The sequence below is a fragment of the Rattus norvegicus genome, chromosome 14 (assembly GCF_036323735.1).
Source record: "Rattus norvegicus strain BN/NHsdMcwi chromosome 14, GRCr8, whole genome shotgun sequence".
NCBI lineage: Eukaryota > Metazoa > Chordata > Mammalia > Rodentia > Muridae > Rattus > Rattus norvegicus.
The window spans coordinates 16,170,695-16,196,939 of NC_086032.1; the positions used below are offsets into that span (position 1 = coordinate 16,170,695).

Here is a 26,245-nt window from a genome sequence, read left to right on the forward strand (position 1 = left end):
ACCAAAACTGCGAGTCTGAGAGAGTGAGCACCCTGGAGGAGCCCAGGCACACAGTGTGCTTGTTCCCATAGTTCTCAGTAACCAGCCAAGAGCAAAGGGAAGAAACTGGAGAGCCACCTGTGACAGCCAAACTCGCCAACACGTGTGAGTAGAACAGAACTTCAAACAAGCTGTTAAAAACCAACTGCAAAACCCAAGACAAGGAAGAAGCCTGTCAGAAGAAAAGGCCTCAGCTTATCAGGTATACATACCCGTCTGTCGATCTTATCGCCCTGCAAATTATATCAAACATTATTCATAAACATTGCTTTAAATCATCCAAGTCCAGAAAAGACCCTAAAATATGCTCTTAGTCTCTGAAAATCTAAGCCAACACTTAGAGGTAGTGAAGCTCTACTTCTTTATAGAGTAGGCACACAGAGAGGCCTTGTGATTACTTACAGGGCCCAGACACCGGCTCCCGAGGCCCTCACAGCGCATCCAGCACACTCACAAAGCTAGGGTGGCAATGCTGGGCATGGAGTTCCCACAACTGGCTTGAAAATAGTTGTTTTCAACAGTGGCAGGAGACCACCAAGCATTAAGTAAGTAAAGATTTGGAACATTTAATATAGGGTTTTTTTGGTTTTTTTTTTTTTGTTTTTTTTTCCGGAGCTGGGGACCGAACCCAGGGCCTTGCGCTTCCTAGATAAGCGCTCTACCACTTTTTTTTTTTTTTAAATCACTAAGGGACAAGTGATAAATTGGCAACTGAAGTAAAGCAATTTAAACATCATTCATTTTTCTTCCCTATCTTTATTTTTAAAGATCTCACTTATAACTTCTATGAATAATAACGGTATTTCTTTAATTAAAAAGTCCCCAAAAGGCCTGGGAAGTGGGGGTCTAACTCAGTGGTGGAAGGTGTTTAGTAAGCATCGAGAGTCCAGTGCCGAGCAGCAAACAACATCAACAAAAAGTTCAAAACAAAGAAAGTGCAGTGTGTGGTGAAAAAAATAGTGTGGACCACAGCACAGCACAGCGGGAGCACAGCACGGTGGGAGCACAGCACGGTGGGAGCGTGGTAGGGAGGACCCTCCACTACTAGAGCAGTAGACAGAACAGTAGGCTTCTCCATAACCGAGCTTCCGTCAGGACCCTGACTTTACAGGCACACTGTGAGTCAGCTTTAAGCCTTCAGAAGGCTAAGCGGACATGGGCAAATCGGGTAGGATGCCTAAGCCCTGTGCCCACGCTCCACTTGTTCTCATTAAGTATCTGCAGGAACACAGGTTTTAATTAGTCTCGTCTACCTTGCTAGGCACGTGAGAACTCAGACAGGGGAAGTAAAATTTGCATACTTAATAGACTACGATTGCTTGTTTTGGGATGACCAACTGCTTCAGGAGAAAACAGGGAGGCACAGAACTACAAACTGCATTACTAACTTTCTCTGTTTAACTAACCCAGATTCAGTTACTAGGAAGATAAACGACAAGGAAGAGCCCTGGGTAATTTAAGGACAGAGTAAAACTCGAAATAGACCTGTGCTGAGGACTTGTGTTTTTATCATAATAAAGTCCTTAACCATTTGACAGAAGTATTCCTGTAAAAACAGGTACTGCTTCCTCTCTACCTTAAACCTTCCTGATTTCACTGAAGTAGAAGCCAGCAAGTGCTCTCTACCTCTCTACCTGTATCTTCCTGGGGCTCCTGCCTGGGGTCCCTGGCGCTCGCCCCTCAGGAGCCCTGGTGGCCCTTACCTGGGACAGAATGTTGGTGCACTGCTGCAAGAGCGACACTGGGGGGTTGCCGATGCTGGTGGCCAGCTGAACCCTGAGCAGCTGCTCCTTCTGGGTGGCGTTCCCTTGCAGTGCATGGGCGAGGGCCACGGCAGCACACCAGTTTGAGAGGGAGTCTGTGGAAAACAAACCTCCGCAGAGCAGCTGGCCAGCTGAGACCGAGTTACCTGTTGCTGCGAGCAGACAAGAATGTTAGCCGCTGAGCACACGGAATATCCCAACCTCATGAGGGTTCAGAGGACCACGTTCCACACACAGATGGTATAAACACTTACGCACTCTCAGGACATTCGAACCTGAGAGGGACCTAGACAACAGGAAGCCCCTCCTAAGAACGGGAGCTGTACACATGAGCACCACAACGCTGCAGGCGTCAAGCTGACTGCGACTTTACAGACCCCACCTTCGTGGAAAACGACATTTCTACTACCTTACTCACTACCGCCATCATCTGAGTTCCTTCCATTTAAGAAAAGAAAGCTTTATAAGAGCTTTTACAAAAGTAATTTTAGTAAAATACAATTAAATACTTATAAACTTTTGCCAACTTCCAATATTTATGTGATTAAAATAAACTCACTGATATTTCTAATCACTTGTGTTAAATTGCTTTTAACTTTGTGAAAACAGCCTTTTAAACACATCTCAAGTAAACTCAACACAGGAGAAATCCCTAAATGATGGCTGTACTCTGTCACAGAACAATAGGCTGAAACATGGAGCCTAAGCGGTGGGATTTATCTGCTAATCGCTGTCAGCGGCAGCCCTGTTCACTGGTGTTTACTATATACCAAGACCCACAACTCTGCCTGTGTAACTGCGTACGTGTAAATCATCACAACCTTTCTAATGACATCATCCCATGTACAGACCAACGGCAGAACCCTCACACATTAATAAAGCAAGACAAGTAGAAAGTGCGAACTCAGGAGTGGTCTGTCTTAGCTCCTCTCCAGCCCAAGGAAGGTTTCCCCTAAGTTAGAGTGCCTTAGGGTAAAATGCAAGCAAAGGGTTAACTACAAGCTTGAAAAGATTTTTCCTTTCTAAATATTAGAACTAAATTACTTGCCGTCAATAGTGGAAGGTAGCAGAGTGGCCACAATCTCTCCTTGTCCTTTCTCGTTTTTATAGAGGAAGCACTGGAAACAGTAGAGCACGGCGCAGCGCAGTACAAATGGCTGCCTCTCGTTGACCATGGACATGAGCAGCACAACGATTGCCGGTCTGTCAGAGTGCAAGGGAAAGAGTGAGCAGAAGTGCACCCCACCCCCACTACCAGTCCTTCACAAAGACCGACGTGCAGAAAGGCTGGTAGCTGGACCAAGTATTAAGTTCCAGAAGCATGGTCGTAAACAGCAATACACTTTTACTGTCAGACCATTTCCTTTAAGAAAAATAAGATGGGGCTGGAGAGATGGCTCAGTGGTTAGAGCGCTGACTGCTCTTCCAGAGGCCCTAAGTTCAATTCCCAGCAACCACATGGTGGCTCACAACCATCTGTAATGGATCTAATGCCCTCTTCTGGTGTGTCTGAAGACAGCTACAGTGTAAAAAACTAAAAAAACAAAACAACAACAACAAAACACTTAAAGAAAAAGAAAGTGACATGTGTATGAGACCCACTGCACCCGAGACCATCCTTCATCCTCCATGCACTTCCTGATTCCTACCGTGGGGGATTTGAAGGCGCATTCACAGAAGCAAAGTAGTCTTGATTTACTTGGCAGCCTCGAATAACTTCTGATACAGTATTTATGGTCTGTCAAGAAAGAGAAACAAAGGACCACATGGAGAGTAAGTTAAGAGGGAGAATCTGTTTTTTAAAGAAGAAAATGTTATAGCTTGCTTTGTGTTTTTATTTGTTTATTTCATTTGTTCTATCGAGACAGAGTTTCTCTGTGTAGTCCTCCTGGCTGTGCTGGAACTCACTCTATAGACCAGGCTGGCCTTGAACTCACAGACCTGCCGGTGTCTTCTCCCAAGTGCTGCCACCACCTGGCTAAAGCTATTCCTAGCTTCAGAGATTTGACGAAGGAGAGAAATGAACAAGGAAGAGCACCCACTCCTGTATCTGAGGGGAACAGACCTGCTGTTGCTAAAAGGGTCACTACCGAGGCGGGGGGGGGGGGGGGGGGGGCGGGGACACACCATATTAGCATGAGTAGTTTTCAGAAAACTAGAATTAAAGAAAAGATCCAAAAATGTTCTGAAGAAAAAAGCAGGTTTCACTAGGAAAAAAACTAGAATTCAAAGTGATCACATATTTCTCCAAAGTAGTAACAGAATGATGTCCAAAGGCTGAGTGACAGTGATTTCAATCCTGAGTTCCATACCTAGTCAAACAGTAAAATAATATTTTCATGTATAAAACAACAACAAACCCCCCATTTTGGTGATTACTTTTAGGGAACTTAGTAAAATGAGCTAAAGAATCGAGAAGTAAGGAGGAGAAGATTCAAAAGGAAAAAAGGAATTCAAATCAAAGGAGAGGGCAGGGAGATCCCGAGAGAATGGCAGAAGGAAGTCTAGGACCGGAACTGACCACAGCTCAGATGGAGCAAGAGGATGGAGGGTTTCCAAGACTAGAGTGAGGCGCGCTGCGCTGAGCTGCGCTGAGCTGAGCTGAGCTGCGCTGAGCTGAGCTGAGCTGCGCTGAGCTGCGCTGAGCTGAGCTGCGCTGCGCTGAGCTGAGCTGCGCTGAGCTGCGCTGAGCTGAGCATGGATGTACAGTTATACAGAGCTGCACAATGAGAAAGAACGCAGCCATACCTCATGTAAGAGTTGGACACACATGATGCCCTCTCCCACTGGATACAGAACGGTTTGGCTGAGCAGAGCAGTACTAGTACACACATTAATGCACAAGCCGCAGCAGGGGACGGTGGCTTGGGCCTGTAACCTCAGCACTCAGAAAGCTGAGGCAGGAATATTACCTGGAGTTCAAGGCTAGCCTGGGCTACAGTGATAGCCTGCCTCACAAATGTTGTATTTATACATATAAATCCCATTAGTTTAAACATACATTCCATATAATAATCCTGCCATGCCAGGAGGAAGTGAAGTAAGAGTTAGGAATCAGAGGTGTTTGGGAGTAGGGAGGCTGACTTAAAGTAGAGACAAATGTGACCAAAGACAACTGGTGTATGCTAAAACCTTTGTTATTGTGTATACTTTTAATATGTATAAATTAGCTGACAAGTTACACCTTACTTAAAAGTTTTATATCATTTACGTGTTTGTTTACACCTGCATGCGTGTGCCATGGTGCTTATATGGAGAGCACACGACAACTTGTGGGACAGGGTTCTCTCCTTCCTTGGGATCCAATTTATCTCAACAGGTTTGGTAGTAAACATCTTTACTGATTCTTCTTGCCAGCCCAATAAAAATAATTCAAACAAAGTATCTATATTTCTGTGAACTAACTTCTTTATTTTTATACATAAGAAACAAAAAATGCCATAAATCAAGGTAAAAATTTACTATTCTATGAGTTTTTCTGTTGAGGAAAACTAAATTTGCTCTTAAGATTAAAACTATAAATTCCTTCTGTACGTGGTCTGAAATAACCCAAGAATGGTGGTTTGCTACTCTCCTGATTCTAAAAATGCCACAAAATCATGCGAATCGAGAGGTTCAAATCTTTGTGTTCATTTCTAAGAACACTAGGCCATAGGGTATGCCTTTCTGAAAAGCTACTGGGTACTTGAAAGATGTCACTTCAAAGAAGCCATGTTTGGAGGGAGGAAAGGAAAGAAGAAAATAATATTATGATATTATAATTTCAAAAATGATTCATTTCTGTTAAATATGTTTAGTAAAATTAATGAATAACACTTCCAGATGATGGGCTAAGGTTAAGACTGTATGTTATGAAACTTGAGGAAAGACTATGCCCTTGAGAACTGACACTGTCATTATCGTGTAACGAGTGAGGAAGCTATCCTGAAAGTGGTTAGCTATCACTCTTCTTCCTTCAGTTAATGTCCAATTCCTAGGATTCCCAACTTCAACTTCTGCAGAGTGGCTTTCATTTACCTCAGTCAGGATATCAGCAGGAATTCCGGTAGCCATCAGGATAGTGCAAAGCTGTTGTAGTAACCCACACTGGAACATGGCCTTCTGGCAGCTACTGGTAGCACCGGGAGGGTTGGTGGGAGACACCAGTACCCGCACAAGCTGTGAAAGAGAATACACTTTGTCTTTTAAAAATTTGCAGCAGGGTGTGATGGAGCATACCTGCAATGCTAGCTAGCACTTGGGAGGTGGAGGCAGGAGGACCACAAATCCAAGACTAGCCTACTTGGATGAAGCCCTGTCTCAAGATCATCTGCAAAGGCTTGAGACAAAGCTGACCACGTGAACAAAACCATCTGTATGGAGCACTCGCTTATGTGCTCACACAACTAAGTGCTGTCACCTCTTACTTCTATGGCAACAGTGTTAGAACATAATACATTTTGCTATTTGCTTAATGCTGTCCCTCTCAGGTGATTTGAACTCTCACGGTAGCATCTGCTTCAGTATTCAAATAATAAACACAGTATTTATAAAATAAGGGATATTTAATACAAAACTGAATTAAGATATGGGATGACAGGCTTCTCAGAGAAAGTATGATCTAATAGAATGGGTCTAAAAACAGGCTCGCCTGATTTATGATGAATTCCACTAACCCTGGAAATAAAGAGAGGCTACAGCTAAGAGCCGGAGGTCTGACAGAAGACTCAGGCACTGGGTGGAGGCTGGTCTCATTATTAACCAAATCCCCATTACTCCATGATTACTTTGAATCTGAACACAAAATTTCAGAAACAAACAACTAATTAGGCCCAGTTAAATCTTCAAAATAACTTCAAAATAACTTAACAAATGGCTTATAGTGTACAAACTAGCCATGTTTTATATACAAAAATCATGTACTATGTAATATTGTATTGATGACAGCATTTAGGTAATGAGAGTGAAGACAAATGTCACCCATGATGTTATAGTACAGAAGTAATCAACTAGAACAATTACATCACTAGAGACAGGACATGCCACAGATTCTGCTTCCCTGATAGAGGACTTGGGAGAGGGCAGAGCAAAACAGCTCTGAAGGGAGACTTTGTTAGGTGGTGTGGCACACCTTCCAGCTCTCAGGATGGAGTCAGGACAGGGCCTCATAGTGAAACCTAACCTCCCTCTCCTAAAGATAATAATTTCGGTTTTCAATGGCTGAGGCGTCTACTCAAACAGAAGCAGTGGCACACCGTCCTTCAGCGCTGAAGAAGGACCTGAGAGAGAAGCAAACCTAACCACAACTGCAGAGAGAGACTCTGCAGCAGCGCTAACAACATCAGCTGTGGCTACAGAGTCAGGAAGTCAACCTCTCCATCTGTGAGTGGAAAGACAGAAGATGAGTGAATCTCATTCGCTGCGGACTTCATGGTCTTCACTAAGCATAAGAAAGGGATGTTTCCAGTAAGGGAGACGAACTCTGCAATGAACCTACATATCTATGTAGTATATAACACAGTTTAGAATATACATATATGTAGTATATGTGTAATACACAGAACTATATGTAATACTACGTTTCTCTGCTTACATGATATACTACATTAACTTTTTGGACAGACTATACTATTTAAACTGACACTTTCTTCAAAATCTCTCATTGTTAAGCAAATTGGGAATAATAGGACCGAAGGTCAGAGAGGGATGATGTTAACATGAAATGCCCTTCAAGGGAGAGCGAGCTTTATTTATTTTTCAAAAGTTTTATTGGTGGTGAGGACCAAACCCAGCGCCTTGTGCTTCCTACACAAGTTCTCCACTTCTGACGTAAATCCAAGCCCTATTTTAAAATTTTTATTCTGTGGGGAGAGAGAGATGGAGGGTTTGGGGTATAAATGAATGAATAGTGAAGAGGCAGGAAGAGGGAGTTTGATCCCTTGAAACTGGAGCTACAAGCAGATGTAGCGTTCAAATATAAATAAATAATGGGGCGGAGTCGGGCTCCTCCAGAACAGCCAGTGTTTTTAACCACCGAGCTCTCTCTCCAGCCCCTCGAACTCTTTCCCTGTGCTGTGAGTCACACCTCAGCTGCACTCCTCCAGGTCCAAAGGGCTCCAAGCCGACTACGGCACCGATCCTTCCACATCAGTGCTTACTGCACTCACAACAGCTAAGTCACCGAACCAACACAGGGTCCAGCGAGCGCTTACGGTGGTTCGTGAGGACGTGCTGACTCTAGGTTCTCCAACACTCTACTCTGACCTTCATGGATGCCCACCATAATGGCACACATTCACTCAGACACATATAGATATAAATGAAAATAAATCTTTAAAAAAAGGTTGGGGTTGGGGATTTAGCTCAGTGGTAGAGCGCTTGCCTAGGAAGCGCAAGGCCCTGGGTTTGGTCCCCAGCTCTGAAAAAAAGAACCAAAAAAAAAAAAAAAAAAAAAGGTTGTCTGCAGAAAAGTGAATGCAACTAGAAATAATCCTACTAAATGAGCAGGCCAGTCACAGAAAAACAATGTACTATTTTTTTTTGCCATTTGTGGTTTTTAGATTTTACATAAATCCAGAGAAGTATGTAAGTATGGGTGACAAAGGAACAGAAGAGAAACCATCTACAGAACTGAGGGGGAGGTGAAGAAGGGAGAGGGCGGGGCAGTATAGGTGCACGTGCGGTTAATACTTAATATATCTTTTCCTTGTGGCAGCTAGTGGGAAATTGCCTGATAACCTGAGTTTGATGAAACTTAAATAAAAGTACCCTACATGGTGGGAAAAGACTGACTCCCTAGAGTTGTCCTCTGACCTCTATACACATGATACGACATGCATGCTCAAGCACACACAGAACACTAAAATAATAACAAAAGGAATGACAATCCCCGTGTATACCACAGTATATATGCAACGAATATATGTTACTAAAATTCTTTTAAAAGGCTTTGTATTGCCTTAAACACCCACTGAAAGGCCTGGCTTCACTAAGTCGAAGCGATCGTCTTCTGTGGGAAGAGCCCGACAAGACGCTTTCGACAACGTCTGAGCAGCACATACCTGGAGCATTAAATGAAGATTGGTCACTTTCTGTGCTGACCAACCAGGATTTTCATCTCCAACTTCAAACCAAGCTTTCATACGTTGAATATAAGAGCCTTCTTTAAAAAAATTTTGATTGGAATTGTTGTTTTTTAACAAATTTTGGAGCAAAATCAAACAATCTTCCACTACTATACCTGGGGACAAAACATAAAATGGAGGCATTGAGGCTGGCAACATCTGACAGAGCTCAACCAGTGTCTCAAGTGTCCGTCTCCACCGCGGTCAGTCAGCAGGACACAGCCTGGTCTGACCTGATACCCATGTGCCTGGCTGTGCTCTTTCTCAGTCCAACTCACTATAGTAAGCCACCTTTCATATCCACATGCAAGCTTAAATAACAGGTTTTCAGTACTGATGGTCAATACCCCATGGCTAGACTAGACGGCCTTCTAGAAGCTCATTCTCTCCACTAGACTGTAACGCCCAAACACAGGAGTCTGTAAATGTCCAATGTAACTCTGCAGTCTTGGCAGACACAAGAAACTACTTCAGCTATATACAAAGTAGCAAGTACTAAACATTTCCTGTCACTCCCATCTGACACAGCTCTGCCTCTTCTCTAAAACCCTGTCCCCAGTCTCTCCATTTGGCCCTCTTCAGACTATGGTCCATGTCCCTGTCCTCCGCTGCATTCTTTTCCTACTTCTTTAATTACAAATGTCACTGTCCTGGGCAGTTTCAACCACTCCAGCTTCTGCTATTATTGCCACTAAAACCTTCTCACTGACCTCTACTAAGTCTAAGACAACCAGGAGTTCCCACGCACTCTGAGTACAGAGTGCTCCAGGCACTGCCAGCTCTAGGTCCCCCAGTACACACACACCTTTAATCTTACAGGATTTATGTTCAGTGGGGTAGATGACTTGCTGAGAACCCTGATGACCTGAGTTCAACCCCCAAGGTGGAAGGAGAGAGACAATTTCAGCAAACTGTCCTCCGGTCCCCACATGTTAAATGTGAAAAGCGATCTAAATAACTGCTTCTTAGAGCAGACTTACAGTTACAGAAAACAGGACAATAGCGCTTCCGCCTGCTCCCCTCCCCCGATCTAGTGTGGTGAGTCTGTCACAAAGGACAAGTAAACACTGGCGCACATTATGGAAGATCACACTTCACTCCTCACCCTGCAAATCACTGAGTTCTGACAAATATAGAACCTGTGTATTTACCAGCACAGTACCAAACAGAATAGTCTCACCACTCCAAAACTACCCGCCCTGCTTATCCCTTTTTCCTATCCAAACCCCCAGTAACTGCAAATACTTTGTCCTGACCACAGTCTTCTTAGAAAGCTGCATAACAAGAATCATTCAGCAGCAGGTACTTAAGGCTCCCATCGCCCTTCTGTAGCTTGATGACTCCTTTCATTGCTGAGTAATATTTCATTCAATTACCTATTAGCATGTGTTCATTCACCTACTCAAGAACATCCTGATTGCTTCCGGGTTTTAGCAATGTGAATAAAGCATGTATGAACATTCCAGTGTAGCTTTTCGTGTGGATGTAAGTTTTAATGTAATTTGGATAAATATGAAACAGTAATCCTATGAGATCTCACAGTAAGACTGTGTAGCTTTGAAGAAACTGCAGTGTCTTCCACACTGCTTGTGCCCCTTTGTACGCTCACCAGCATCTAGTGGAGTCAGTGTTTTGGATTTCCCCAGTGCACTGCCATGCAGTGGTGTCTGGTTGTTCCTGCTGCAACTGCCTGATGACGTAATGTTGAGCATTTATTTGTCTATTACTGCAAACTGTGGTATCTGCTTTAATGAAGACTGTGTTCAGACCTTTTGCCTAATTTTTAATTTGCTTTTCTTTTTTAAGTTTTTAAGTCTTTTTTCAGATATGTTTTAAATATTTTTCTCTCAGTTCATGCCTTCACCACATTCTCTTAATAGTGTTTTCTGTAGAACACAACTTTCCAATTTTAATGAAGTCCCAGTCATCGGCTTTGCCTCTAAGGCCATGCGTTTGGAACTGTTATCTGAGAGCCTGCTGTTGTTTGCAAACTTAACCATGTATTTGCAGTGGTTATTTACTAGGTATATAAACTGACAAAATACAAATATGCAAACATAAGGACTTATGAAAATTATTTGTTTGTTTGCTTTGAGGCAGGGTCTCTATCATGTAGCTGTCCTCTAACTCAGAGAACTACGTATTCTGCCCGCAGAGTGCTGGGATCAAAGGTCTGCGGCACCACACCAGGATCAATTAAAATCTTTAAACTCACAGGAAAGCAACCTTGGCTCCAGAATGGTCAACTTTTCGGCTTTACTCCTCCTGACACCTTCAAGCTGTCAACCAACTTCTTCCCTCTCGCTTTCCCTTCTAACCGTCTTCAGAACACACGCCTGCAATCCCAGCAGCTGGAGGCCAAGGTGAGACGATCACACACTAATGCCAACTTGAGCTACTGATAAGATGCTGATTGCTTAGAAATGTCTGAGATCAAGTTTGCTCCTGCCTTAAGTTCCTCCGTGCTATAAAGAACAACTGTGCCTTGCCCTGAGAGATTTGAAGCAGTGTTTGACTCAGTTTTGAGGCTGGAAGGAGACTTTGCACCTAAGAGACAGATGAACACCAGCTTTGTAGCTTTACCATGAGGCACAGACTAGTCCTTGGGAGTAGGAAGGGCACCCCATATACGTATTGGGGTGAACTAAAATGTTTAGGGGCCCATGGGCACAATAAGATCATATCAGGAGAACAAAGTCTACTAAGAGCCATGTGGTTGCTCAGTGGCTACCAGAGCACTGCTGTGCAGGCCTGGAGCCTGAATCTGATGCCTGGAACACACCTAAAGAGCAGTGACTCTTCCACATTGTCCTCTGACCTCCACACAAATGCAGCTCAGCCTACCACCACCACTCCCTGTGCCACACAGCAGACTCAGTCTACTGAGTCTGATCCTGTGCTTGATCCGGAGAAAGCAGTGAACACTGAGCACTGGGACAGTAACAACCCTGTCATCTGATAACAGACAAAGGCTTTCCAACTGTCCCAGGCTTCAATCTACTTGTCCCCCTGTTGGCATGGTCCACTGTAACCCTCATTTGCTTGTCCTATCATCATACAGGACATTTAGCTCGACTCTAAAGCTGGCACCAGCAGTGTAACTTCTCCAGCTCTTGGAGAAGCTCAGTTTGGTTGATTTTCATATTCATACAGACTCTATGCTCTATCTGTTTCCCTGGGTTCTGAAACCTCTAATTCTACCCCTTAGCTCTGTGTACTCTATATGTCACACATGTAGATATATTTACTGTATGATCTGTAAGTTAATTCTAGGAATTAGGACTTCAATAAAAAGAACCTGTGTTGGCGAAGAGGGCGTATCTGGAAGATGCTGCGTCTGAGTTACAACGCCTGGGGATCACCACCCCACACACCCTGACACTGGAGACGTGGCTGTGCTCGTGTGTCTGGCACGGCGCACTCGCAATGCAGACAGACTCCTGCCTTTCTTCTCTGCCTGGCTTACATGTCCACAGCTCTCATTTCTTCCCTTGGGGAGATAATCTGCTAAAGACTCCTGTCTCACTGATACTTCTAGGTCCCCTCCCTGGAAAGACTGAAATCTGTGAAAACCCGAGGTTGTACAGCAGCATTTGATCCTGGGAGTCTATGGTTGGCAAGAGGGGCAGTTATGTAATCAAGTGTATGTTCTGCTACAAAAGCATGGTGCCTCCCTCAAGATGAGGGAGGACAAAGCAGTCTTCCCAGTCTCCCCTCTTACCTCCATCGCTGTTCCCCTCCTCTGTAATAATGTCCAGTAGTCTCTCGAAAGCATTTTCAAAAGCAACAATTTTCTGGATCGCTCCGTTGCTCCTTGTTAATGCCTGCAGTAGTAAGACGCCCTGAGGGAAAAGAAAGGTGGCGTTCAGTTGGGTACGAAATTTATTGGACACCTGAAAATTACTTTAAAATCACAGACTCCTACAATAAACAGGGTCCAACTGTTTCGCTTTCTATATACAGAAGGTCATAGAGGGCAGAGACAGTTCAGCAAACTGTTCCCCTGAAGGTCATAGATCACATAGGAATGGGGCCTTGGCAAGAGTTTACATCTAACAGGTCTTTCCTTACTACATACAGTAAAAACGCAATTACCTCATTCCTATCTGTCACTGTGTGGTTTCCACAAGCTGAGACTGATTATAAAGTTCTCATATTTACTCTACTCGAAATGATAATATAAATCATGAAACACCACCATGTTCTAATAGGACTTCTACAGAATTCAGGAATTCTTGCAAATCAGGCCCCTAAATTCCTACAGTTTGATTTTAAATCAACAGAAAAAAGAAATGAAAATTCGCAACCTGTGCAGGAAGTTTACAGAAGGTACATGTGGTGCGGCTTTTCTGCCCATGGTCTTGTCCCACCCAAACTGTCAAGAATGGCTTCCATGAGGAAGGGCAGCGAGAAGACTGGCTGTCCTGCCACCCACAAGGAATGATCCAGGAGGGTGCCATTGACATTCCCAAGCAAGAAGCAGGCCATAGGCATTGAAATCTGGAATGTGTCATGGGGGAGATGAGGTTCAGATGGGTAGGGAGCCTCCGGATGCACCTGAGGACTGCATGGATAAGGACGCAACCAAGTTGTCTTGGCCAAAGGAATAAGGAATATTCCACAGTGTATCATGGTAACTTATGACCCTGTTTACACATTTCAAAATCTAGTCAGTGTGGATGAGACCTAACTGCTGAATGTCAGAACAAACAAACAAAAAGGTAACTAAGTCTTTGCCCTGACTTTTAGGATTTTTTTTCAGCCTATTAAGCTGTTTATAATCTTTGTCATTCACAATTTAAAAAACATGTACATTACTGTTTATTACTTGTTTCTTTTCATGTGTATGGTGTATGTATGCCTGTATACACTTGTATGCCTAGTGCCTGTGGAGGCCAAAAGAGGGTACAGGATCCCTGGAACTGGAATTACAGACAGCTAAGAGCTAACACGTGGTTGCTGGGACTTGAACCCAGTTCCTCTGGAAGGGCAGCCAGTGCTCTGACCTGCTCAGCTGTCTCTCCAGCCCTATGGCTTACTCACTTCCTACTTCAGCATCACTCAGCAAGTGACCACAAGAACTATCTGAAGGGGACAGGCACAGCTACTGCTTCAGAGGTTTGGCACACAGGGAGGAGCACACGGTGGCAGCTAAGCACCCACACAAGTTTAAGAATGCTATCGACTCGCTGGGCTCGTCCACCCTTCTCCTGACTTTCAAATTTTAACACTAACATGAAAGAAAGGTAAAACAGAATTTAAATGTCAAATTCTCTTGCCCACATAATGTTGCCAACTTGAATTTTAACTGCATGAAAGGGAAAAAAAGGTATACCGCAGACACAAACCGAGTCTCATGAAGTGGACAGAAGCTAAATGCCCTCCTCACTAGCTGTGTGACTGTAAGTACACAAATTCCATGTTTCAGTATACTTATGTGCAAAATAGAGTAATAGTATCTTGAATCCCTCTGCCACACTCTCCATGGAACACTCTACACACACTAGACTGGCCTTGAACTCACGGAGATCCTGCTTCTGTCTCCAGAGGACTGGGGCTACAGGCATGTTCTACCATACCTAGATGTCATATAATTTTAAAGGTGGGAAAACAGCACCTACAGAGTTACCATTTTTTTTTTCTTTTGGTTCTTTTTTTTTTTTTTTGCAGAGCTGGGGACCGAACCCAGGGCCTTGCGCTTCCTAGGCAAGCGCTCTACCACTGAGCTAAATCCCCAACCCCTGAGTTTACCATTTTTAAATCTCAACATTTATTAGTAGTTTATTTTCCTGAATAGGTCAAATGAAACCAAGAAAATATCCCTAAGAAAATAAAACTGAGATATTAGAGGTTACAACAAAAATAAAACTTAAGCTCTACTCATAAAATTAATAAAAGTCAACATAGACAATCATCTTATCTGTCTCGAATAAAACCTGAAGCAAAAAAAATTAGAAGGGCCAAGAGCTAAAGTAAATAGACTGAAAACATGGTGGGGGTGGGGCACCAGGGGGTGCTGGCATAAAATATAGCTTACATAAAACACATGTAGTCATTTTATTTTGTACAATGAATATACATGCTCTAAGAAAGGAATTAAGGAACCAAAGTGGGCATTTGTAAAAAGGACAATTTTATATCTGAAAATAAAACAAATTCTGAAGACACGAACGAAGACTTAGAGAAAGAGAATTTCTTCATTTGAAGGCTTAACATCCTCTTAGCTAAACTTATGGCTGAGTAGAAGCCTTGACTTTAAGGTACACAGCCATGTTTTATTCACTTAAGATTTGTATTTATGTACATGTGTGTGCATCCTGCTTGTCTGTCTGTGTATCATGTCTGAAGTGCCTGTGGTGGCCAGAGGAGAGAACACCAGATCCCTGGGAAGCAGAGCTACAAGGGATGAAGAGCCTCTTGACCTGGGGACTGGGAACCACCCCTGCCTCTGTAACAAATCCTCTCAATCACTGAGCCACATCTCTACCCCCATAGTCGTATTTTAATTATGGAAAAACATCCCAAGTTATTCCTAGTAGATGGATGCTCATTTCAGAAAGAGAAAGCAAGCAGATATATAAGTCAGGCACAAAGACATCTGTCTGTAATGCTAGCACTTAGGAGGGGGTTCAGGTTTTAGGCCAGCCTGGGCTGCAGAGTGAGATTTTTACCTTAAAACAGACAAACACATACACACACACACACACACACACACACACACACACACACACACACACACACACACACACGTAAAATCACTGTTACAGCATTTTACTGTCAATAATATTACTTTGCCATAGATACTACAACATTTAAAAGTTTTAGACTTATTTTTATCTTATGTGTACGAGTGCTTCTTTGATTCTGTGTATGCGCATGGCTGGTGTTTGCTGAATGCCTTAGAACTGGGGTCACAAATGGTTGTGAGCTCCCATGTGCTGCTGGGAACTGAACCCGAGTCCTATCCAAGAAGCTCCAGAGCCATCTCTCTAGCCCCACTACAACACAGTTTTACATGTTAAGTTAAAATATGTATGTATTACATGGGTTACAAGTCAAGGGTTTGGTTTAGTTCTGTTTCTGCTTTGCATTAACCTGTTACAAAGTTCAAAACCATAAGCAAGGATCACAGTAAGTACCAGATGGAGAATGGCTAGGGAAGAGTGACACTCTGCCTAAAGAGATCACCAATGAAAATCAGTCCTCTGGACACATTCTCAGTGGAGTAAGAATGAGGAAGCCACGAGACGCATGGTAAACTTACACCATGCGGTGTCTCGGAATGTTAACTGGAGGAGCAAAGACAATTTCTGAGGAGGATGCTATGTCAGCATTTCAGAAGACAACGGAAGAAAGTCTAAACATACAGAAGTGGTCAAGCTGAATAACAAAATGGTTTGTCTAAGTCCAAATTCTTGATAAGCACAGATAAAGAAATAATACGCCTGACACTTGAGTCTTAAAGTTGGCCAACGCTTTCTAAAACTAACTTTTCTTAACTCATAAAGGTAAAAAGAGATTCTATTTGCAAAAAGAGAATAAGCATCATGTTCTGTTTTTCTTTCCAAATTAAACTTACATCATTACGTATAATTTCCCTGGAATCTGCCAGCAAGTCCATTAATTTTGAAACACCTAGAACATAGAACCATGAGAAAATTACATGCAGACCAACAACACGAATAGCGGTTTACAATTTACTAAGTCGCTACTTCAGTCCCTTCCAGGCAGTGGCCCCTACTTTGTATGTGAAGTTACTCAGGAGGAACTGCTTACCCATGGGGCTGACTAGGATGATTTGCTGCACTGGAGGCCCTAGCTGTTTTAAAAGAGAAGTCAGAAGTCTCACACCAGGCCATCGGACGTGGAAATCAAACTCCTGCAATGGAAGAATTTCAACTGTTTAGCAACTCTCATTGCTATTTAAGGAAAACAATGTTTTCAACTAATAGTGCAATAAGAAACTACAACAGGAAAACAGAATTTCAGGGAACTTTAAAAATGAATTTTAAGAAATAAAAAGTTAATGTTAATTGGTTAAACTTACTAAAATGTTAATGATAACAAAATTATACTTTGTAAAACTAGAAATAAGATACATGTTATTTTAATAGATCACATATTTCCTCTATCAAGTCGCTCACATGCATTCAAAAGCATGGTACACAGCAGACTTCACTCACTACCGCCTTTCAAGTGTGCACATATTACTTCTTCAGAACACCCACAGGCAACGAAAGCATCTCATTGTATGACGAAATGTCAGGATTCCCTATTTACCTCCAACAAAGATAACAGGAGAGTGACATTTTCTGGCTGCTTAATGAAAATTTCTGTAAATTGGCTTCCCAAATCCTCACTCTGTCTTGTAGAATTTTCTTCTGTAATATTCAAAGAACAAAGTACTTCAACATGATGCTATGTTAAAGTATCCTTTCACTGACGAGCTAAACAGAAATGGTCATTTTCCTGGAATATAAACAAGTCAACAGCATGGCTGGTATCAGTAATGCAATTAAGATTGAAAACTGTATTTGTAGCCTCACTTTCAGGGGGCAGTTAGACATCACATTTCCTCAAAGACTCAGGTTCAACTTTTATCAGGATAAGGCAAGTGTTTATGGTACAAATGTTCTGTCTTGATTGTGGTAGTGGTTACACAATTTTTTTTCCAGTGCTGGGGTTTGGACCCAGGGCTTGCTTTATGACAGGAAAGCATTTAACCACAGTGGCACATCCCATCAACCACTACTAGACTCTTTTGTTGAAACTTGTAAGACTATACAACATCTATGAGCAAATTTTACGTTAACTGTATCTCCAAATCAGTATACCTCAAAACGGCAGTCTGCTGATCTGTGCTTGTCAGTACAGTTTGATTATGAAATAGTCATTCACCTTCCGACCAACCAGTATTGTTTTTATATAGAACCTAGACAAGTATTTGGCAGTAAAAGCAGAATTAAACACTGAATTTCTTGACAGTGTTATGTACTAAAATGATCTAAATTTTATAGGCCTAAGTGGCAGGGTGCCTGTAGGCCCTGCACTCACGTGGCTAAGGCAAGATGATGGCTTTGAGTTTGTAACTGTAACTGAACGAAAGTAGAGCAAAACTAGTACTAGGAGTGGGGTGCTGAAATAAAGCTAACTGTGTGGCTCTATGCCTTGGACTGCTTTGTTAGAGGACTGTGCAGGACTTTGGAACTCTGGGTTAGAAAAGTCATCCAACACTCAACAAGGTATTCATCCTTGTGGACTCCTGAAAGAAGCACAGACAATGGAGGCCTGGCTTGTGGGGTTTCAGAGAGGGGCAAAGACTATTAAGGCAGTGTGTGATATTTTGGATTAAGAATCTATGTGGGGGGGTTGGGGATTTAGCTCAGCGGTAGAGCGCTTGCCTAGCAAGCACAAGGCCCTGGGTTTGGTCCCCAGCTCCGAAAAAAAAAGGGGGGGGGGGCTGGAGAGATAGCTCAGCGGTTAAGAGCACAGACTGCTCTTCCAGAGGACCTGATTTCAATTCCCAGCAACCACATGGTGGCTCACAACCATCTGTAATGGGATCCAATACCCTCTTCTGGTGTGTCTGAAGACAGCTACAGTGTACTCATACTATATATATATATATAAAATCTATGTGGGGCAAGAGATGCCAGCTTATAGTTAAGCCACTTGTTGCTTTTGTATAGCACCTGGGTTTGGTTCCCAGCACCCAGATGGTGGCTCACAACTGTCTATAACTCCAGATCCCATGTTCGAGGGATCCAATGTCCTCTCTCACCTGCATGAACAGCAGGCAAATGCATGGTGGGCATACAACCGTGCAGGCAAAACATTCATTCACATAAATAAAAATACTCCCCACAAGAAAAAGGAACCTGTGTGTGCCAGTCAGTTGGGCCTGAAGAATTAGCTACGATTAACCAGAAGTCAGGACCATCATGGCTCACTGGGGCAATGGGATGCTAGCTGGCTAGAGCTGAAAAGTCAGCTGCAATTGGTAAGAGATCTGCTTCACAAGGAGAAGTCTCTGGGCTTCACTGGGACAACAGTAAAGTATCTCCCCGGGGCTAGTACACAGAGCCTGTGGTCCAAGGGGGCCCAGCCCGTATCTCAAGCTGACACCAGAACTCAGCAAGGTGTAAGAGAGCCTTCATGGTACTGGCTTTGAAGGATCAGGGGGTACAAGATGGAAGTGGGGTGGAGGGCGTCACAGAGAGCAGCTGAGACCTGGCACTGCATGGCAGGGTGGGATTCCTGAAGAGAGGTCAAGAGAAAAGGTGTAGCCTCAGTTACAGGGAGCTCGGCCCACTGTGTTTGGCACTATCTCGAGCAGGCATCCTGGGCTGTACTTACGGCTAAGCCTGAGCCTGTGAGTGAACCCATAAGGCATAATCCTTCATGATTTCTGCTTCAACTTCCTACCCTGACTTCCTTCAACAACAGACTGTGAGTTGGAAGTGAAAGCCAAATAAATAAACCCTTTTATCCCTCAAGTTGTTTTTGATCATGGTGTTTATTACAGTAGCAGAGTAAAACATACATAAACCCTAAATTATTAAAAAGTTGAGTTGGGGATTTAGCTCAGTGGTAGAGCACTTGCCTAGCAAGCGCAAGGCCCTGGGTTTGGTCCCCAGCTCCGAAAAAAAGAAAAGGGAAAAAAAAAAAAAAAGTTGATAGAAATGGACCTAATCAAATTTTAGTAGTCCTGAACTAGAAGCAACTCGATGCTCACCCACTAAGAGAAAGGATTGAACGTGCTCACCCACTAAGAGAAAGGATTGAACGTATTGCATATTGGGGCTGCAGAGATGGCTCAATGGTTAAGAACACTAGCTCATGGATTCAATTCCAAGCATGCACATGTTGGCTCCTAAGTGTCTGAACTCTAGTTCCAGGGCATCCTATGCCCTTTTCTGGCTTCTGCAAACACCAGGCACAGGTGATATATAGACACACATGCAGGCAAAACACCTATACACATAGAAAACAGCAGAGTAAACTAGTCAAAGAAAGGAGGGAAAAGGTTCTAACTTGATGGATTCACTGTATAATGTCTTTTGTTAATTTAGAAATACTTATTTACCTTTTAAATTACATGTATGAATGTTTTGCCTGCATGTGTGCGTATGTGTACCTTGAAACTAGAGTAATGGATGGTTGTAAACAGCCATGTGAGTACTAGGAACCAAATCTGGGTCGTCCACAAAAATAGCAAATGCTCCTAACCCCTGCTCTAGACCCTAATTTTTTTTAATGTTGAAATATTTTTATGTAGTTAATTACAAATAACTTATTTATAGTTTTAGCCTTGGTAGCTTTTTCAAAATACAGTTCAGAGAGGCAAGGTAAGAGCATCTGGAGAAGCGAGAGCCTGGAGACTGGTGTGTCTGACAAAAGCTGGGCAGCTTCTCACCACTTACTATCCCGGCGGGGTCTGTAGGGCCTCCAGTTACCTACTTTAGACTTTTTATCATACAAGACCGGTCTTAGAACTCCTGTGCACACTCAGGGATGCAGGCCAAATAAAAGGGAAGGGTTAATGTAATACTTGCACCAAAAATAAGAGAATAACCTATCAAGAAACAGTTTAGGGGCTGGAGAGATGGCTCAGCGGTTAAGAGCACTGACTGTTCTTCCAGAGGTCCTGAGTTCAATTCCCAGCAACCACATGGTGGCTCACAGCCATCTGTGATGGGATCTGATGCCCTCTTCTGGTGTGTGTGAAGACAGCTACAGTGTACTCATAAATAAAGTAAATAAATCTTTTTAAAAAAGAAACAGTTTATATCCTTGATTTATTCTGTTACCTATAGCATACAAAATACTGTAGCTTATTATTAATTGGCTCTACATTTTGAATTGAGCTAATGTGATATAATCTGATCTAAGACTTCTGTCCTAGCTAGGGTTTCATAGAGATAAATCACTATGACCAATGTAACTGAGAAGGAAGGGATTTATTTCAGCTTAAAACTGTAGTCATAACATAAACATAGCCAAAGCAGGAACTCAAGGCAAGAACCTGGAAGCTGGAGCTGAAGCAGAGTCCGTGAGGGAACACTGTTTCCTGGCCCGCTCAACCTACTTTCTTATACACCCAGGTTCGCCTACCCAGGGACCGTAAGCCTACAACGGCTGGGCCCTCCCATACCAATCACTCACATTCTTGTCCTCAGGCCAATTTATGGAGCCATTTTCTCAATCAAGTTCATTCTTCCTAACTGTGTCTAGGATTGCATCAACTTGACAAAACCAACCAAGGCAATCATCAATCTTAAAAAGTCGTCGCCTAGGGCAGTGCTTCCAAATTTTAATGGCTTATTTATTTTTATTTTATGTGCATAGGTATTTCCTCTGCATGTATCTGTGAGCGACACATGTATGCAGTGCCTGCAGAGGCCAAAAGAAGATCTGAGATCCCCTGGGACTAGAGTTACAGAACGCCGTGAGCCACCTTTGGGGCTGAGAGCGAGCCTGCGGAGCCCTGGAGGAGCAGCCAGTGTTCTTAAGCACCGAGCCATCTCTCCAGCCCAGCCCTTCTGTGCTTTTATGCAGTGCCTTCCAACTCGCTAAGTAACAGCACACACAGCTTTTGGTGGTGTAGTAAGGAAAGACTGTTAAAACTATTAAATCAATCATATTTAAAGTTTTAAATCAAAACTACACCCAAAGGAAATAATTATCTAGCTGGGCATGGTGGTGCCTGAGGGGCAGAGGCAGAGGCAGGCATATCTGGGAGTTCTAGGCCAGCTAGGTCGACATAGTTAAGTTCCAGGACAGCCAGGGCTATGTAGAAAGACGCTGCCTCAGCAAAGCAAAGCAGAGCACAGCAAAGCAGAGCAAAGTAAGTTATACTTGTAGGCAAGAGCATGAGACAGGCTATCTTGTTGATCTGGTCCACTTACATCATGCTGAGTGTACCTCTTTAATCTTAGTTTATATATTATGTGCAACTTTCTCTAACCTGTAAAACTGAATGATCCCTAATGTAAGTGGGGAAAAGTGATCTACTGTTATAGCGAAGATAACCCTAAAACAGAAGAGTAAAAGCAAAGCCTAATCCTAAGGACTTTGTGGGGTACATGTGTGTGTGTAAATTTATATATGAATGCACATATATATATATATATATATATATATGATACACTTATCCCATATATAATAAATACACATATATACCCTTCTACTTTCCAGATCTATTTATAGAACTAGCTTCTAACTAAATACATACAAATACATTTGTTCTTAAAATATATTTATAGATATATGTTTTCCAGAGGTATAAACTGTTTAAACACACTATAGGACCTTTTGATGAATTCTGTATCAAGTTCATAATCTAGAGAACAAAACTGCTGTATAAAAAGGGCAGTCTACAGCAGATCATGGAGGCACATGATTGCAGTCTCAGCAATCAAAAGGCAGAGACAGGAGAATGACTGCAAGTTCTAGGCCAGGCTGATCTACAAGTTCCAGGCCAGCATTACAGGACCCTATCTCAACCCACCCCACCCGCCCCAAAAAAAGAGAAGAGGAGCTAAGAAAAGTACACAGTGAGTTACCAAGTAATCTTTACAACTGTGACTCACCAGCTAAGCAGCCATGCCTATTTTAATGATTATCTGAATTTTCTATCAACCAGTTATGTAAAGATATAATTCATAAGTTCTATGAAAACTTAGAAACTTTAAGTTTTCTTAGAAAACTTAGAAAAACTTAGAAACTTAGAAAACTAGAAAGTAAAATTGGCCACGATTTACTCAATTGGAAAAATCTATGGGGCATGAAAAGCAAGGAAGTGCAGCGAGAGAGGACACTGTTCTTCTGCTAACTGGGTCACAGCATGAGTGACACTGCCCAGCCTTTGGTGTTTAATCTGAGGAAAGAGACGCAACACCTACCTCAACGGTGCATGAGGTTAGGTAAGATAATGGGCATGAGAGGACTCTGCGCGCTTTAAGGCTCTACACAAATATGAGAGAACAATAACAGAAACGACAGTTCCTGCTCTGTAACATCCCAAAGAAACAGCCGACAAACGTCAGGGCTGTGCGAGGCTGTTCTGATCCCAAGCAAGGGGCTCAAATGCCAAGAAAAGTAGTAAGTTAGTTCTCTGTTAGTTTCGGCAACTGTTATTTTAAATCTACTTTAGATAATAATGGTTCATTCATTCTAAAAAGCATTTAAAAATATTAGTTAAACAAAAGTAAAGAAAATTGATTATTTTAATTATGAAGAAAAGAAATACTGTTAAAAGTTACTAGAAGCCAAACAGATCACCAGAGGATAAATATCAGTGAATTCCAGAAATTAGTGTAAAGGTCAGTAACTGAGGCACAGCTGTGCACACGGCACTTTAAAGGGACAACATCAATATACATTTATTCTCTGAACTGAGTAATTTCTAGCTCACTTATAAGTAGATATGTATGCATATATATGTACATATATGCAAATATTACTTATAAATAATGTTTTCCAGGAATTATATACAAAACAAATTTGAATAAATGGAACTACGAGAAGAAATTAGATTTTATTAAAAGAAACACTAAAATAGCTTCATGGTATGGATAACAGATTATTAAATATTGCTTTTTAATTCTGATTCTGACACAACAAAACCAATGTCAGACTTTTTAGCAGTCAGAAGAAACAGCATTTGACAGTGTCCTTTTATATTACCAGGTTTTATGTCTAAAGCATCATGCATATGAAAATGCAAACTTTTACCTTCAACATCATCTGAAAAGGTAGACAAAAATAAATAAATAGAAAGTAGGTGACAGAGCAATGAATATCTGTGTGAGCACAGGAGCCGGCCAAGCAAGCAGCATAGCTCAGAAAACGAGATTCTGTCACTGCGTCAGACAGGTGAGGCTCGTCCAGCACACACAGCTGTATATTAGATACATATGCTATGTATTCAAGATTATCAAACAGATTTATCACCAAAGGGTTATAAAACATTCCTAAGGTAAAGAACTCTAGTTTTTAGATCACTGCCTCGTGATGAAGCATTTAAGGAGAAGATACTGATAATACAACTCAAGGACACATTTTCTTATTATCTAGTTTTTAAAAAATTTATTCACTTAACTCAAGTTTCAGAAGCAAAAGGCCCTAGAAAAACTATTCTGCTACCATTTATTCTGATTCAAAAGCTGCTTTCCTATGTTATCAATAAACCTTTTGAATGATGAATTAAAAATACAGAGCAGAGAGGCAGGCTGCCTATAATCCTAGTGCCCAGGAAGACAAAGGATAAAGACTGGGCTGCAAGGCCAGCCTGGGCTATGTGGTGCGTAATGCTTGAAGTACTCTGAGGAACCCTGTCTCAAATGTACAAGTAAATAAGACATGTGGCTTGGCATGGTTTGGCATGCCTTTATTCCCAGCACTTGGGAGGCAGAAGCAGGTAGACCTGAGTTTGAAGTCAACCTGGTCTACAGAACAAATTCCAGAACAGCTAGGGCAACATAGAGAAACCCTAGCTCAAACACAACAAAAAGGTGTATTGTTTTAATTTTCTTATCTGAAAACCAGCCACGGGAAGTAAATATCTTTCTCTTCAAGAATACTTAGTCTTATGTATATATTTAAGTGGCTACATGTTCAACTTCTTTTTCCAAGGATAATAAATTATGTTTACTAAATATATTTACCCCTTAGAAATTAATAAACTGAGATATCACAGAGACATAAAACCTTAAGGAAAAGTATATTTGATTCTATGGACCATGACTATTCAACACTTCATTTCAAACACTCTCACTCCCCACCAGTACTCTGTGGGGTTAGCATGCACATGCTTTCTGCCTAACTGTTATACAGTATGTGCAAGGTCAATACTCACTCACTATTTCTGTTCTGTTGTATTTTGATATAAATTAGAATTATAAACCACAAGAATAATAAGTTGCTCTTTTCTGGGAAGTAATGAAGTCCCACTATTGTCTCACTGTGGGTGGCAGCTGGGATACCCTCAAGGGTACGTTGCAATGTTACTTACTGCGCATCTTTTTACAGGATGGACAACTAAGGCACAGACAGTCAATCAAGCCTTTGGTCAAGTGACAAGCAAAGGGCAAGCTGCCTCACCTAAGTACCCAAGCACGTTGACTAGAAAGGGAAAGGAGGACATACCAAAGAGAGCAGACATCAAAGACATCTATACTATTTCATAGTGAGAACAGAAAATAAAAAACTCCCTACAACCTACAAATTGTTACTCTTTATATATTAACAAGGTCTTACCCCCCAGCCCCCAAGGCTTAAGTATTAGGAGAAACACCACTAACTACTGCGCTGGCATAAGGGTAATAACACATACAAAGACCAGCCAACCAGAGAGGATTATTTAACTCCACACTGGCTAATACCTACACTGCCTACTTACAGCCCAAAGAAGGAGAGACTTAAGGAGGCCTTCTTCCGGGTGTGACAGGGCACTCCTTTAACCACAGCACTCAGCAGGCAGAGACTGGCTGATCTCTACAAAGCCAGCCTTGTCTACAAAGTGACTTCTAGGACAGGTAGAGCTACTAACAAAAAAAACAAAAAAACAAAAAACAAAACAAAACAAAAAACAAAAAAAAAAAAAGAAAGAAAGAAAAAAGGGAGAGAGACAAACAGAGACTGACAGAGGAACTGGGGTTGGTGAGTGAGAGTGAAGGAGAATCTACTAAAACACACTTCATTTGAAAATATCAGAATATCTAATACCTTGTAAGTTCACTAAAAACTAAAAATGTAAGGCGAGGCACGTTGGTGTGTGTCTATAGAGGGAGGAGACTGAGCTTAGACTAGTCCAAGCTGCGCCGTGAGCCCCTGACTTAAGGACAGAAACCTCACTCCCATTCGTCATAATGGTCCGGACCACACACTGAGCAACTGTCCTAGAGACACCATTCAGTATGAAAGTGACATCTTTACTGTGTTGATTCAGAGAACAACTTAGGAAAACACCACACAATGAAAAGTTTATGAAATAAACTCAACTTCAAAGCAAAATTGGTATAACCTAGTTAATTTATATAGAGAGATACAGTAAAATAACTGGAAACTTACCTACTTCTTCCTCTTCATCATTGGATATTATATTATAGAGTGTGTCCAAAGCATACGCTATTATTTCAGAATCCGAACTGGAAAAAAAATTATTACACTTATACACTACTGGCTGGACTTTAATGTTATGCACATTTTTAGGCGGATTTTTTTAAGACCAATAAAGTATTCATTTTTTTCCCTAGAAACTTAATCTATGAAAGTATTAGTAAAGCCAGGAAGCTCACACTGTACTCTCTGTGCTTGGTAGCCAGAAGGAGGGCAGCT

At 42.1% G+C, this 26,245-nt stretch overlaps 1 protein-coding gene across 4 annotated transcripts in view; it reads right to left on the reverse strand.

The window, feature by feature from the left end:
* Positions 1-26,245, reverse strand: part of Uso1 (USO1 vesicle transport factor) — a 65,469-nt gene that overhangs the window by 19,774 nt on the left and 19,450 nt on the right. For 2 of the 4 annotated variants that reach the window (XM_063273513.1, XM_006250750.5), the window contains exons 4-14: positions 25,979-26,055; positions 17,186-17,286; positions 16,682-16,784; positions 16,485-16,540; positions 12,627-12,747; positions 8,843-9,021; positions 5,820-5,960; positions 3,452-3,540; positions 2,851-3,005; positions 1,743-1,954; positions 252-272 (exon numbers count right to left, since the gene is read on the reverse strand). In XM_063273513.1, the coding sequence (XP_063129583.1) occupies positions 252-272; positions 1,743-1,954; positions 2,851-3,005; positions 3,452-3,540; positions 5,820-5,960; positions 8,843-9,021; positions 12,627-12,747; positions 16,485-16,540; positions 16,682-16,784; positions 17,186-17,286; positions 25,979-26,055 (1,255 nt within the window). The remainder of the gene's footprint in view (positions 1-251; positions 273-1,742; positions 1,955-2,850; positions 3,006-3,451; positions 3,541-5,819; positions 5,961-8,842; positions 9,022-12,626; positions 12,748-16,484; positions 16,541-16,681; positions 16,785-17,185; positions 17,287-25,978; positions 26,056-26,245) is intronic. The other 2 variants (XM_063273514.1, NM_019379.2) reach the window with 1 other exon arrangement.